At 45.4% G+C, this 16,232-nt stretch overlaps 1 protein-coding gene across 1 annotated transcript in view; it reads right to left on the minus strand.

Moving 5' to 3' along the window:
- LOC129832891 (neurabin-2-like) overlaps positions 1–14,977 on the minus strand; it is a 61,209-nt gene extending 46,232 nt beyond the window's left edge. Inside the window, exons 1-2 of the mRNA XM_055896993.1 lie at positions 14,837–14,977; positions 10,496–12,020 (exon numbers count right to left, since the gene is read on the minus strand). Coding sequence (XP_055752968.1) covers positions 10,496–11,953 — 1,458 coding nt within the window. The 5' untranslated portion in view covers positions 11,954–12,020; positions 14,837–14,977. The remainder of the gene's footprint in view (positions 1–10,495; positions 12,021–14,836) is intronic.
- Between the last annotated feature and the right edge of the window lie 1,255 nt (positions 14,978–16,232).

Genomic DNA, 16,232 nt, shown 5'->3' on the forward strand with positions numbered 1-16,232 from the left:
CTGTCACCTGTAACAAAATGAGGGGCACTATGGTAAATGGCATCCAAAGGTTTAAGAGTAGTAGCAGCTGAACATTGATAAATAATATCACCATAATCAAGAACAGATAAAAAGGTTGACTGAATAATCAGCCTTATCTTCTTAACCAGCTCATTTATATGTTTAAAAAAAATGTAGAATCCATATCAATCGAAATGCGGGAACACGTTCGATTGGAGAACCATCTAACGAGTGAACATGTAGTTAAACTCCCGTAAGAATGTTTCAGATTAAAAACAACATGTATTTAGTTTGCCCGTATTAAGTTAAAATCAGCAAGGGATTCCTGCATAGCTATAAAATCTGACTGTAGTTTTGAAAATGCCAGATCAAAAGTCGAGTCAATAGCATAGATAATAGTATCATCCGCATATAGATTAAGTTTAAAAAAAAATACAGATTGACCAATGGTGTTTTTATAAATAGTGAAGAGAACAGGTCCCAAAATCGACCCCTGTGGTACACCTTCACGTACTTCAAGAAATTCAGACTTAGTCCCATCAATCACAATAGCCTGAGTTCTGTCACTAAGATAATCATGAAACCATGAACAGGCGTCAGAGCTCAGGCCTATCGAGGACAACTTATTCAATAAAATAGCATGATCAACAGTATCAAAATCTTTGGGCAGGTCCACAAACAAAGCAGCACATTTCATTTTAGTGTCTAAAGCATTGAGAATATTATTAACAACTAATATGGTTGCTGTAACAGTGCTCTGCCCAGGTCTAAACCCTGACTGGTTTACATTCGTAAATACATTTCTCAGATAAAAAAAGAGCAAAGTTGTACATTTACCAAGGATTCAAGAATCTTAGCTAGACAATGAAGCCTTGAAATGGGGCAATAATGATTAAGATCACTACTATCCCCGTCCTTATGAAGTGGCAGCACAAGAGCTGATTTCCATACTTTTGGAATATTTCCTGACAATAAAAATAAATAAAATAAAAGCCAACAATGATGTGCGCTGCACACTTAAGCAGCCCAGGATCCAATTGGTCGGCCCCTGTGGATTTCTTGTTGTCTATTGCTAGCAAAGCATCCAGGACTTTATTTTCTGTAAATAGCCTAAAAGAAAAGCTTCGACTATACTTTCTCTGATCATTCAGCAAGTTTCCCCAATCAGCATCCCGCCCAATATCATTGTGAATAGGCTTACAAGAAGTTATTTCAAAGAGATACCCGCTGAAATCAAATGGTGATTAAATGCATCAACGATGGCATTTTTTCCCATAATGAGGCCCAATGTCGGAATTTAATTTGTTATAGTGCAATACTTTTGACCAGGTCAGTGCACTATCTAGGGAATATGGTGCAATTTGGGATGCAGACCTCCTGTGACCCAGAAACTCTAGAGCTGACTGAGAGGAGAATAGACCTGCCTGTTCTGTCCTTATCTATGCAAAGAGGACAACACGGGCGATACACCAAGTCATCACCATGGATTGCTGAACGCCTAACTGAAATTCATTTTCTTCACGGAGTGCCCTCACCTTGGCTAAGAGAAGGAGTCAGTCAGTCACCCATGGTATGGGAATATGCGTAAGTATCAGGCACCACTGCAGACAAAACAAGACACTCATATACAGCACAGTTTATCAACAATGGAAGCTGACCGCAGCTTGAACTCCCAGGTGCAGTAAATGTGTCATGGTTAAGCCACACCCTTGGTTGAGTTAAAGCCATAACAGGGTCGATAGGTCAGAAAGGTCAAATAAGATGCCAAACTGTCGTCATCTGTTCTTACACAGGTCAGATCAATTCAGTGTAATATTCAAAAGTGCAACAGCAATGGCTTTGCAGAGCTAGGAGGTCTAGTAGATTTAACTGAATCAAACCTTCCACTCTACACTATGATGGACTAGCCTATATGATAGCGTTCTATCCTCCGCCACTGAGGAATAAAGGGATATTGCTTGCTGTGACAGCAAAGTCATGGCATGCCACTACACGTGTCACAAGTGGCTGTGCTTAAGGGTGGCCTACTGCGAAGCAGTCAATCCTTTACTAGGATTACAAGGCTATGCAGCAAATCTATTGTGCCCCATCACATGAAATCTCAGACACTCACTGACTGAGAAGAGGTGAAGATATATTTTAAAGGCAAAAATTGCTACTGAAAATCCCTCTCACATAACATATAGGTACAGTGATACGGTGGTTACCCGGTTGGTTAGCATGCTGTGCATGGTGGGGAGATGAAATCCACACTACCTGCTGGTGGCATTTAATGGCAAGTCACCAAGGGACAGGAGAGAAAGGCCATTGGCATATTAATCTGACATTTCATAATGACAATATGCAGTAGCCTAGAGCTAATATCTACCTACCTACATCATTTCAAATTTTATGTAAACGATGTAGTTGTGGTTCAGACTGAAGCCCATGAGAACACCTGGCCGGAAATTACATATCATTGGAGCAGCAGTCAGCATTAGGAATTTAAAAATCTGTTTTCTACGTGTAACAGTTTAACTTTAGACCGTCCCCTCACCCCGACACGGGCGCGAACCAGGGACCCTCTGCACACATCAACAACAGTCACCCACGAAGCGTCGTTACCCATCGCTCCACAAAGGCCGCGGCCCTTGCAGAGCAAGGGGAACCACTAATTCAAGGCCGCAAAGCAAGTGACGTAACCGATTGATACGCTATTAGCGCGCACCACTGCTAACTAGCTAGCCATTTCACATCCGTTACATACGCCCGGCTTTTTTGAGATACCTTGATATAACATACAGATCTTAGAGGAATTAAGCTATGGAACGATGAACCCGTCTAGTGTCAAGGCAGGAGGAACAAGTCTATCCTGCTGTCAGGACTACAGGGTAGGCCCTCAGTGTCAAGCAAATGATTGAATGCTGACCAAGCCAAAAAGAGATTTCACAAGTTGTCAGTCACTTAGTCATACATAGAGCAGCTCACACAATAGTGCTGAATGTGTTCTGCAGTATTTCTTATTTAAGCTTTATTTAACTAGGCAAGTCAGTTTAAGAACAAATTCATATTTACAATGATGACCTAGGAACAGTGGGTTAACTGCCTTGTTCAGGGGGGGAACAACAGATTTTGACCTTGTCAACTCAGGGATTCGATCTAACAACCTTTCGGTTACTGGCCCAGCACTCTAACCACTAGGCTACCTGCTGACAACGCTGTTCTGGATACTGCTGCTGTGTTCAAACAGCTAGACCAATAAGTGGGACTGATATCCGGAAGTCAAAATCCAAACCACAACATCTAGCTATTAGCTTCTATCTCTGATGCACTCCGTGAAGTGTTGGGAAGTATCCAGATTTTCATACCGTTTCTGTACCATACCGGGGTATACGGTTATACCGGCAGTGATCACAACATTTACATTTTACATTTAAGTCATTTAGCAGACGCTCTTATCCAGAGCGACATACAAATAATGTGTGCACAAGACAGTGCAATCAGCTACAAGCTATTTAGTCATTTTTAGCCACTGCTAGCAGCTTTTACCTTCTGCACAGACACCAGCCCTGTTATTAGCCTGGATATTACTCACCAATTTACCAGCATCGGACTGTCTCTCCACAACAACGCCGGATTCCTTCCGTAATCCATGAGCCACTACTTCTGATCCTCACAGCTAGCTTGCAGCTAGCGCCACTGCCACGAAGCTAGCACCAGTTAGCAAACAAAATTCTACAATACCTCTTTCGCCATCTGGCTTGGATTCTCTGTCGACACGGCGCCCCGCCGCACCACCACGTCTGGTCTGCCGACGAATACCCCATCCGCTGTGGCCTCAACCGGCCTCCGTCTGAGCAGACCACCTCCGTCTGAGCAGACCACCCCCGGGCTACTAACTTTAAACGCCGCGTGCTAGCGTAGTGGCGGCTTCCCTGCTCCATCTACGGCTGCCCCCCGGACACTATGATCACTTGGCTACATAGCTGATGCCTGCTGGACTGTCCATTAATTCACGGTACTCCATTCTGTTTATTTGTGTTTTATCTGTCGGCTCTGTGTTTTAACTCAGGCTCTGTGTGTAGTTAATCCGACCCTCTCTGCCTAGTCATCGCCATTTTATCTGCTGTTGCTGTGTTAGCTGACTAGCTGCTGTTATCTCACCTGTTGTTTTAGCTAGCTCTCCCAATCAAGACCTGCAATTACTTTATGCCTTACTGTATGTCTCTCTCAAATATCAATATGCCTTGTATACTGTTGTTCAGGTTAGTTATTGTTTTGGTTTGCAATGGAGCCCGTAGTTCCACTCCCCGTACCTCTGATACCTCCTTTGTCCCACCTCCCACACATGCGGCGACCTCACCCATTGAGACCAACATGTCCAGAGATACAACCTCTCTTATCATCACCCAGTGCCTGGGCTTGCCTCCGCTGTACCCGTGCCCCACCATACCCCTGTCTGCACATTATGCCCAGAATCTATTCTACCACGCCCATAAATCTGCTCCTTTTATTCCTTGTCCCCAACGCTCTAGGCGACCAGTTTTGATAGCCTTTAGCCGCACCCTCATCCTACTACTCCTCTGTTCCTCATGTGATGTGGAGGTAAACCCAGGCCCTGCATGTCCCCAGGCACCCTCATTTGTTGACTTCTGTGATCGAAAAAGCCTTGGTCTCATGCATGTCAACATCAGAAGCCTCCTCCCTAAGTTTGTCTCACTCACCGCTTTAGCACACTCTGCCAACACTGATGTCCTTGCCGTGTCTGAATCCTGGCTTAGGAAGGCCACCAAAAATTCTGAGATTTCCATACCCAACTATAACACTTTCCGTCAAGATAGAACTGCCAAAGGGGGAGGAGTTGCAATCTACTGCAGAGATAGCCTGCAAAGTTCTGTCATACTTTCCAGGTCTTAGCCCAAACAGTTCGAACTTCTAATTTTAAAAATTAATCTCTCCAGAAATAAGTCTCTCACTGTTGCCGCCTGCTACCGACCCCCCTCAGCTCCCAGCTGTGCCCTGGACACCATCTGTGAATTGATCGCCCCCCATCTAGCTTCAGAGTTTGTTCTGTTAGGTGACCTAAACTGGGATATGCTTAACACCCCGGCAGTCCTACAATCTAAGCTAGATGCCCTCAATCTCACACAAATCATCAAGGAACCCACCAGGTACAACCCTAAATCCGTAAACATGGGCACCCTAATAGACATTATCCTGACCAACTTGCCCTCCAAATACACCTCTGCTGTCTTCAATCAAGATCTCAGCGATCACTGCCTCATTGCCTGTATCCGCCACGGGTCCGCGGTCAAACGACCACCCCTCATCACTGTCAAACGCTCCCTAAAACACTTCTGCGAGCAGGCCTTTCTAATCGACCTGGCCCGGGTACCCTGGAAGGATATTGACCTCATCCCGTCAGTTGAGGATGCCTGGTCATTCTTTAAAAGTTACTTCCTCACCATATTAGACAAGCATGCTCCGTTCAAAAAATGCAGAACTAAGAACAGATATAGCCCTTGGTTCACTCCAGACCTGACTGCCCTCAACCAGCACAAAAACATCTTGTGGCGAACCGCAATAGCATCGAAGAGTCCCCGCGATATGCAACTGTTCAGGGAAGTCAGGAACCAATATACGCAGTCAGTCAGGAAAGCAAAGGCCAGCTTTTTCAAGCAGAAATTTGCATCCTGTAGCTCTAACTCCAAATAGTTCTGGGATACTGTCCATGGAGTCCATGGAGAACAAGAGCACCTCCTCCCAGCTGCCCACTGCACTGAGGCTAGGTAACACGGTCACCACCGATAAATCCGTGATAATCGAAAACTTCAACAAGCATTTCTAAACGGCTGGCCATGCCTTCCTCCTGGCGACTCCAACCTTGGCCAACAGCTCCGCCCCCCGCTGCTACTCGCCCAAGCCTCCCCAGCTTCTCCTTTACCCAAATCCAGATAGCAGATGTTCTGAAAGAGCTGCAAAACCTGGACCCATACATATCAGCTGGGCTTGACAATCTGGACTCCCTATTTCTGAAACTGTCCGCCGCCATTGTCGCACCCCCTATTACCAGCCTGTTCAACCTCTCCTTCGTATCATCTGAGATCCCCAAGGATTGGGGCCAAGTCAAGTCAACAAACAGATCACTGACCATCTCGAATCCCACCGTACCTTCTCCGCTGTGCAATCCGGTTTCCGAGCCGGTCACGGGTGCACCTCAGCCACGCTCAAGGTACTAAACGATATTATAACCACCATCGATAAAAGACAGTACTGTGCAGCCGTCTTCATTGACCTGGCCAAGGCTTTCGACTCTGTCAATCACCATATTCTTATCGGCAGACTCAGTAGCCTCGGTTTTTCTAATGACTGCCTTGCCTGGTTCACCAACTACTTCTCAGATAGAGTTCAGTGTGTCAAATCGGAGGGCATGTTGTCCGGTCCTCTGGCAGTCTCTATGGGGGTACCACAGGGTTCAATTCTCGGGCCAACTCTTTTCTCTGTATATATCAATGATGTTGCTCTTGCTGCGGGCGATTCCCTGATCCACCTCTACGCAGACGACACCCTTCTGTATACTTCTGGCCCTTCCTTGGACACTGTGCTATCTAACCTCCAAAACGAGCTTCAATGCCATACAACACTCCTTCCGTGGCCTCCAACTGCTCTTAAACGCTAGTAAAACCAAATACATGCTTTTCAACCGTTCGCTGCCTGCACCCGCACGCCCGACTAGCATCACCACCCTGGACGGTTCCGACCTAGAATATGTGGACATCTATAAGTACCTAGGTGTCTGGCTAGACTGCAAACTCTCCTTCCAGACTCATATCAAACAGCTCCAATCCAAAATCAAATCTAGAGTCGGCTTTCTATTTCGCAACAAAGCCTCCTTCACTCACGCCGCGAAACTTACCCTAGTAAAACTGACTATCCTACCGATCCTCGACTTCGGCGATGTCATCTACAAAATAGCTTCCAATACTCTACTCAGCAAACTGGATGCAGTTTATCACAGTGCCATCCGTTTTGTCACCAAAGCCCCATATACTACCCACCACTGCGACCTGTATGCCCTAGTCGGCTGGCCCTCGCTACATGTTCGTCGTCAGACCCACTGGCTCCAGGTCATCTACAAGGCTATGCTAGGTAAAGTGCCACCTTATCTCAGTTCACTGGTCACGATGGCTACACCCACCCGTAGCACGCGCTCCAGCAGGTGTATCTCACTGATCATCCCTAAAGCCAAAACCTCACTTTCCTTCCAGTTCTCTGCTGCCTGCGACTGGAACGAATTGCAAAAATCTCTGAAGTTGGAGACTTTTATTTCCCTCAACAACTTTAAACATCTGCTATCTGAGCAGCTAACCGATCGCTGCAGCTGTACATAGTCCATCGGTATATAGCCCACCCAATTTACCTACCTCACCCCCATACTGCTTTTATTTATTTACTTTTCTGCTCTTTTGCACACCAGTATCTCTACTTGCACATGATCATCTGATGATTTATCACTCCAGTGTTAATCTGCTAAATTGTAATTATTCGATTTATTGCCTACCTCCTCATGCCTTTTGCACACATTGTATATAGATTCTCTTTTTTTCTACCATGCTATTGACTTGTTTATTGTTTACTCCATGTGTAACTCTGTGTTGTTGTCCTCTATTGCACCTCTCTTAAATAATTAATTACATAGTTAACCAAATAGCTACCCGGACTAACTGCATTAACGCTTTTTGCACAAACTTTTTTGACTCATCACATACACTGCTGCTACTGTTTACCATCTGTCACTTTATTCATAGTTATATGTACATATCTACCTCAATTACCTCGTACCCCTGCACACCGACTAGGTACTGCTACCCCTTGTACATTTGAAGTCAGAAGCCTACATACACTTAGGTTGGAGTCATTAATTAAAACTCATTTTTCAACCACTTTTCAACCACACAAATTTCTTGTTAACAAACTATAGTTTTGGCCAGTCGGTTAGGACATCTACTTTGTGCATGACACAAGTCATTTTTCAAACAATTGTTTACAGACAGATTATTTCACTTATAATTCACTGTATCACAATTCCACTGGGTCAGAAGTTTACATACATTAAGTTGACTGTGCCTTTAAACAGCTTAGAAAATTCCAGGAAATTATGTCATGGCTTTAGAAGCTTCTGATAGACTAATTGACATAATTTGAGTCAATTGGAGGTGTACCTGTGGATGTATTTCAAGGCCTACCTTCAAACTCAGTGCCTCTATGCTTGACATCATGGGAAAAATCAAAAGAAATCAGCCAAGACCTCATCGTTGGGAGCAATTTCCAAAACACCTGAAGGTACCACATTCATCTGTACAAACAATAGTACGCAAGTATAAACACCATGGGACCACACAGCCGTTATACCGCTCAGGAAGGAGACGCGTTCTGTCTCCTAGAGATGAATGTACTTTGGTGCAAAAAGTGCAAATCAATCCCAGAACAGCAGCAAAGGACCTTGTGATGATGCTGGAGGAAACAGGTACAAAAGTATCTATATCCACAGTAAAATGAGTCCTATATCGACATAACCTGAAAGGCCGCTCAGCAAGGAAGAAGCCACTGCTCCAAAACCGCCATAAAAAAGCCAGACTACGTTTTGCAACTACACATGGGGACAAAGATTGTACTTTTTGGAGAAATGTCATCTGGTCTGATGAAACAAAAATAGCACTGTTTGGCCATAATGACCATCGTTATGTTTGGAGGGAAAAAAGGGAGGCTAGCAAGCCAAAGAACACCATCCCAACTATGAAGCACGGGGGTGGCAGCATCATGTTGTGAGGGTGCTTTGCTGCAGGAGGGACTTGTGCACTTCACAAAATAGATGGCGTCATGAGGAAGTAAAATTATGTGGATATATTGAAGCAACATCTCAAGACATCAGTCAGAAAGTTAAAGCTTGGTTGCAAATGGGTCTTCCAAATGGACAATGACCCTAAGCATACTTCCAAAGTTGTGGCAAAATTGCTTAAGGACAACAAAGTCAAGGTATTGGAGTGGCCATCACAAAGCCCTGACCTCAAACCTATGGAAAATTTGTGGGCAGAACTGAAAAAGCATGTGCGAGCAAGTAGGCCTACAAACCTGACTCAGTTACACCAGCTCGGTCAGGAGGAATGGGCCAAAATTCACCCAACTTATTGTGGGAAGGTAGTGGAAGGCTACTCAAAACATTTGACCCAAGTTAAACCATTTAAAGGCAATGCTACCAAATACTAATTGAATGTATGTAAACTTCTGACCCACTGGCAATGTGATGAAAGAAATAAAAGCTGAAATAAATCACTCGTATTATTCTGACATTTCACATTCTTAAAATAAAGTGGTGATCCTAACTGACCTAAGACAAGGGATTTTTACGAGGATTAAATGTCAGGAATTGTGAAAAACTGAGTTTAAATGTATTTGGTTAAGGTGTATGCAAACTTCCGACTTCAACTGTATATAGCCAAGTTATTGTTGCTCATTGTGTATCTATTATTACATGTTTTACTTTATTATTTCTCTATTTTCTTTCTCTGCATTGTTGGAAAGGGCCCCTAACACGGAACCCAAACAGGCTGCGCGCGTGCGCCATCGTGCATAAATGTATTTTGTCCCCCCACACCAAACGCGATCACGACACGCAGGTTAAAATATCAAAACAAATGCTGAACCAATTACACCAATTTGGGGACAGGTCGAAAAGCATTAAACATTTATGGCAATTTAGCTAGCTAGCTTGCACTTGCTAGCTAATTTGTCCTATTTAGCTAGCTTGCTGTTGCTAGCTAACTTTTTCTTCTCTTGACTTTATATTGCGTTAGGTGCATTACCGCCACCGACCTCATTCGTATTTCAGTCACCCACGTGGATATAACCAATGAGGAGATGGCACGTGGGTATCTGCTTCTCTAAACCAATGAGGAAATGGGAGAGGCAGGACTTGCACCGCGATCTGCGTCACAAATAGAACTGACTTCTACTTTAACCCTTGGAAACGCAGACGCTCGTTATTTTGCGACGCGAGCAGTGTAGTCAGCATGTAAGTAAGCATTTCACTGTTAGTACACACCTGTTTATGAAGCATGTGACTAATAACATTTGATTTGAAGGTGGAAGGAAGCATGCGGATGCTGATCTTTGCACAGGCTTTCACAAGTTGTTTTCACCAATACAGGAAATGCTAAGTCATTCAAATGTGTCAGTGTAGAGATGTAGGCCACTGTAACCTGTGGGGGTAAATGTGGCAGTGTCAACCAACCATTATTATGGCTTATACACAAATTAAATCAGAGAGCTTAGTCTTCTGAATACTCCTGTAAAACAAATAATAAAACTACTCAAGTACTATGCCTACAGGTAGAAATAATGGTCTACCACTACAGACATCTTCTGATTTTCACTTCAGACCAGTATTGATGTCTCTTCCCTTATCATCTCTTGATAAACTGTTACTCATTTCTGCCCACCTGAACCAGAGACTCACCTTTATTGGTCCAGTGCTAAAGCAGATCTTCCTGTTCTCCGGCGGTGCTTCCTCCTCGGCAGGCAGTCCCGGGACCTCAGAGCAGCTTGACTCTGGCTCGTAAGGCTCATCTTCCTCATCCTCATCCAGCTGGCTGCCGCCGGAGTCCTCTCCGATGCCGCTGTACGCACTGATGTCCACCAGGTCTCCCTCCGAGTAATCATCCTTACGAGACTCCTCCTCCAGGCCATCCTCTTCCTGTCCCTCACACTGGGGCCCCTCCCCAGGCTCCTCCCTGTGGCCCCTCTCTCCCTCCTGCCGCCCTGCCAGGTCGCTGGGGCCCCCAGGGGCCTCTCCATTTTCCAGTGAGGCATGGACCTCGGCCTGCACCAGCCGGCTTCCTGCCTCGGGTGCAGAGGAGTCCTCCTGGTCCCCGGGTATGGGTTCTTTGCTAGGCTCGCCTCTGGTACTTGAGCCCCTGGCTTCCTTCCCTCTCTCCCTCTCAGACTTGGCTTCGGTAGAAGCAGAAGAGGTCCTATCCCCTGTTCGTGTACTTCCTGAGGAGCCGTCATCATTTTGGGGAGCTGCTCTGTTCCTGGGGCTTCTGGGGGAACCCTCCTGGTCCAAGTGTTGGCTGGTCCCATCCTCCTGACTGCCTGGAGGCAAGACTTGCACCTTCCTGGCGATGATTTCAGAGTTGAGGCATTCTGCTGTTTTTACCGGAGTGGGGCTTTCTTCTCGGGAGGGCAACGGGGACGTGGAGGAGGGCCGGTGCAGGTTGTTCCTCAGGTCCCCCTTCTCGAAGACAGCGCTAAGCTGGCTTACGGTGGGCGACACCGCCTCACCGGCTCCCCCCACCGTATCCAGGCAGTCCAGAGACTCAGTGCTGCCGTTGAAGCGCACTACCACGTCCAGCCGGCTGTCCTGGACAGCGGACGAAACTGGACGCTCCTTCTTGAGCAGGATGCGGTTGGTGGCCGACTGCTTCTCCTGCAGCTGGCGCTGCTCGAAGATCTTCCTTGTCTCTTGCAACTTGGAGTACCCTGCTGATGCCCCTCGGGACCCGCCAACTTCGCCGCCCTTGGGGTCAAAGCGGTTGACACGCTCGGAGACCGTGGCACCCAGCTTGAGCAGGGCGCTGTGGTTCACATCTTCGTTGAGGCTGCTGGCCCTGGGCAGGGACAGCCGCACCGCCTGGTCATTGGCCTTGGACGGGTCGTCCTCGTCGCCAGGTGACTGCATTTGCATGAACATGTTCTTGATGCGGTGGACATTAGAACCATACTGGCGGCGGCCCCTGCCGGTAGGCCGGGGCGGCTTGCCATCCTTGACAGCGTCGTCCCCATTGGTGGCATTGTTCAGGGCGTCGTGGGCCTGCTTCAGAGCCTGGATGCCCGCCTCGTAGGCGTTCCTGTGGGGGGACGGGCTCCGGAGGGTGGAGCTGGCACTGCCCGCCGATGGGGGTTCAGTCTTCATCATGGTTAATCAAACTGAGCCACTGAGACTTGGAAGTAACAGCATAGCTCCTCTGTCGGTCTTCCTCCCCCTGGATGAGAAAAACAAACAAAACCACTCAATTACAACTGAGGGAGTCTGCTTGCACATGGGGTAGACAGACACAAATGCAAGAACCACATTTAGCAATAGTGGGGAAGAGAGAGCGGGTTAGTGAAAAAATAAAAAGCTACACACGTGGGTGTGAGGGAGGTTTACTCTGACGTAAATAGGGAATAGCCTGGGGCGCAGAAAATCCCCTATCTATTCACCTACACTTAAGAAGGAGAATTGCAGTGAAGGATATGAAATATATATTATATACCTAGTCTCGGGTTTACAACAATAACACCAGATTGCAAATTGGAGTAGGCCTGGCAGAAATCCAACTTATGCTGTATCCCTTAGTCATTATATAATTTTGATTGCTAGGATTTTTCTCAGCTGCCTTAAGATTTCAGGTCTCCCCACCGACAGCAAAAGCTGCTGCAAAGTAGAAAGACACCACTTTAAAGTTAACTGTATTACAATAATCCTCATTCATGCAATCAGAGCCACGAGTCTGGGTGAGAGAGGAATACAAATCCAATGTCCTTAAGCTCACTCAAATACACTATTTAACCAACAGTATATAGACACCTGCTCGTCGAACATCTCATTCCAAAATCATGGGCATTAATATGGAGTAGGTTTCCCCTTTGCTGCTACAACAGCCTCCACTCTTCTGGGAAGGCTTTCCATTAGATGTTAGAACATTGCTGCGGGCACTTGCTTCCATTCAGCCACAAGAGCATTAGTGAGGTTGTGCACTAATGTTGAGCGATTAGGCTTGCCTCGCAGTCGGCGTTCCAATTCCTACCAAAGGTGTTAGATGGGATTGAGGTCAGGGCTCTGTGCAGGCCAGTCAAGTTCTTCCACAGCGATCTCGACAAACCATTTTTGTATGGACCTCTCTTTGTGCATGGGGGCAAGTGTCTTGCTGAAACTGGAGAGGGCCTTCCCCAAACTGTTGCCATAAAGTTGGAAGCACATAATTGTTTAGAATGTAATTGTATGTCGTAGCGTTAAGATTACCTTTCCTTGGAACTAAGCCTGAACCATGAAAAACAGCCCAAGACCATCATTCCTACGCATTGGGGCAGGCAGTGTTCTCCTGGCAACCGCCAAACCCAGATTCATTCATCGGACTGCCAGATGGTGAAGCGTGATTCATCACTCCAGAGAACGCGTTTCCACTGCTCCAGAGTCCAATGGCGGCGAGCTTTACACCACTCCAGCCGACGCTTGGAATTGCACATGGTGATCTGACGCTTGTGTGTGGCTGCTCGACCATGGAAACCCAATTCATGAAGCTCCTGACAAACAGTTATTGTGCTGACGTTGCTTCCAGTGGCAGTTCGAAACTCGGTAGTGAGTGTTGCAACCAAGGACAGACGATTTTTACGCGCTATGCGCTTTAGATCTGTGAGCTTATGTGGCCTACCACTTCACGGCTGAGCCGTTGTTGCTCCTAGACTTTTCCACTTCACAATAACAGCACCTACAGTTGACCGGGGCAGCTCTAGCAGGGCAGAAATTTGTTGGAAAGGTGGCATCCTATGACAGTGCCAAGTTGAAAGTCACTGAGCTCTTCAGTAAGGCCATTTTACTGCCAATGTTTGTCTATGGAGATGACATGGTTGTGTGCCCGGTTGTATACACCTGTCAGCAACGGGTGTGGCTGAAATAGCCAAATCCACTCATTTGAAAGGTTTCCACATACTTTCGTATATATAGTGTAAGTCAAACCATGTAAAAGACTAAATATGCCTAATTGTTGTTGCAAATCATGTAAAAAATATCAAGCTGGACCATGCCTATGCAAATAACAGCCACAATGCCTGTATTCTTCAATCAGCAGCGCTGCATTGATCCAGTTACCTGTTATTGTATATTACCAGAGCGACAACTTATCCCATTAATTTTCTAATTTTATTGACAAAGAGAGCACAGTATCCTGCTACCACTACACATGGTAGCAGGATACTATGTTATGCAGACTGCTGTAGCCTACATGTCATGTATGATGTCAGTTGGATTTAAATATGCCTACGATGAGAATCTATTCAACATTAGGCCTAATTGAAATCGGACGGAGAATCCGGATATCCGCATTTGATCATTGCTATTTCCATGAATGGCATAACCTATTGCAACAGCCTATATGGATTGATGGCACAAAGGTCACCCTATACAAAACACTAACAAAATCTACCCGTAGTTCTTTAGGCATAGAGTATGCTATTTTGTCAGTGACTCATCTTCTCGGCGTATAGACCATTCCGTCATATTGACACAAAATAGCCATTTTCTCAGCTACAGTCCAACAACGGTACGATACATTGTATCAGGAAACGACAAGTTCCAAATAGGTACTCTGTCAAATGTAGCAAAGTTTGTCTGATGTGCAACGGAGCATCTAAAATAAACACATCATGGACTGTCATGTTATGCTAGGTTTTTGCTGTGACGAATAGCCTACCAGGGAGACAGACAGTTAGGATTGCGGAGCGCTTTAGTTTAGTCTGTTCGCTATAAACGCTGGCACTGCTCAACAAACTATGTCTATACAGGACATTTATTGTGGAATGCACTTTCATTAAACATCCCCGACAATAGCATATGAGCTTCCGTCAAAACTCCGTGTTGTCAAAAACATTAGGACCCTGCGGAAATTAGGGGCCTCGAACACCTCGCTTGCATGATGGCTGTATGTCGCTTCCTGCATCTTCTGCAGTCGGAATAACAGTTCTCTTTCTCTACAAAACGAGCAAGATAAAAGCAAAAAAGGAAATGGCGTTAAGTCTTTACTAGGTTTGGTTACCGTACCTTGCTCGCCGTGTTTCACAGAGGTTGGTTCAAGTTACGATCGGTCTATTAGAGAATCCATTGTGTCCACGTTCTGTTTTCGCTTCTCATTCCCTTGCGAGCGTAGCGAACTGATGCCTTCTCTCTCCCCCCCCTCCTCACTCCCCTCCATCCTCCCCACCAACAGCATATGGCATCACAGGCACCCTTAATTAACCCTTGATGTAGAGCAAAAACAAAATACACTTTTAGATTCCCCCCCTATTTTATCTTGTAAGAGACATGCCACTCGTAGTCCTATTGGCGACAAAAGAAAATCGTGACAACAATTGAACGGTTAGACCTATGGATTATTTATTAGCCCACTGAACCGACTGCTAGACCTATGGGTTTATAGCCGATTAAACTCAACTCCACGATTTATGATGGAGTTGAGCGGCGACTCGTGTGGGCGGACTGGAGCTCCGACGTTACATAAAATGACGTTTCTATAAAAATAAATACTAATTTCAGCATACAAATAATTACAAGTGACATTGTTGTGTGTCATTGGGTTTATAGCCCCTTATAGCGCAAGACCATTAAGCCTACTGGTGACCGAAACGTCAAAAGCTACACTTTCGAATAGGTCGATCTGAAATACATTTTATCAAAGTATAGCCCAATGAAACGTTACACACATCATAAAACGGTATTATAGAGAACAGTAAACATTTTTACTGGTTGTTAGGCTGTTCCTTGGTAATGCAACAAAAATGTGACTGTCGGCAGCGACCTCGTGAGGAAATCTGTGAACACACAAGAAGAACAATGGTTAATGCTCTCTATTCAAAAGCAATCACCACATCTTCCAAAAACACAATTAACTATTTTGACGGGATGGTATGCTAGGCCTGTATTACTATTTGCATGTGTGCACAGTGAACAACAGACAGTGGCACCTCCAAATGGCACCACTTTCATTTTGACACTTCATCATAGGATTATCCACCCCGAATTAATTTTTGTCAGATCGTTTATGCGATGGTGATAAATGTGACGAGTTTCTGTTCACTTGGTTTGTAGTCAAATCCTTTGAGGGATGTCTCACTTCCATGCAAGCACCATTTGCCACGGGCAGCTGCTTTTTAAATTCAGGGATAAATAGGATTTCTCTTGAGCCTAATACCTTATTCCTAGATTACAACAAAAATCTCTTTGCCGTTTATGGGTTTAGGGGGTCTAAGAAAGCCTAATCTAGATGAGATCTTTATCGGATAGGCATCAGGCGTTAAAGTGCATTTTCATTACATGAAACATATGTTGTCTAAAAGTGTGTCCATTTCCTTTATTGATGTATACTGAACAAAAATATAAATGCAACATGCAACAATTTCAACGATTTTAATCAGTCAATTTAAATAATTTCATTAGGCCC

The sequence above is a fragment of the Salvelinus fontinalis genome, chromosome 34 (genome assembly GCF_029448725.1).
Source record: "Salvelinus fontinalis isolate EN_2023a chromosome 34, ASM2944872v1, whole genome shotgun sequence".
NCBI lineage: Eukaryota > Metazoa > Chordata > Actinopteri > Salmoniformes > Salmonidae > Salvelinus > Salvelinus fontinalis.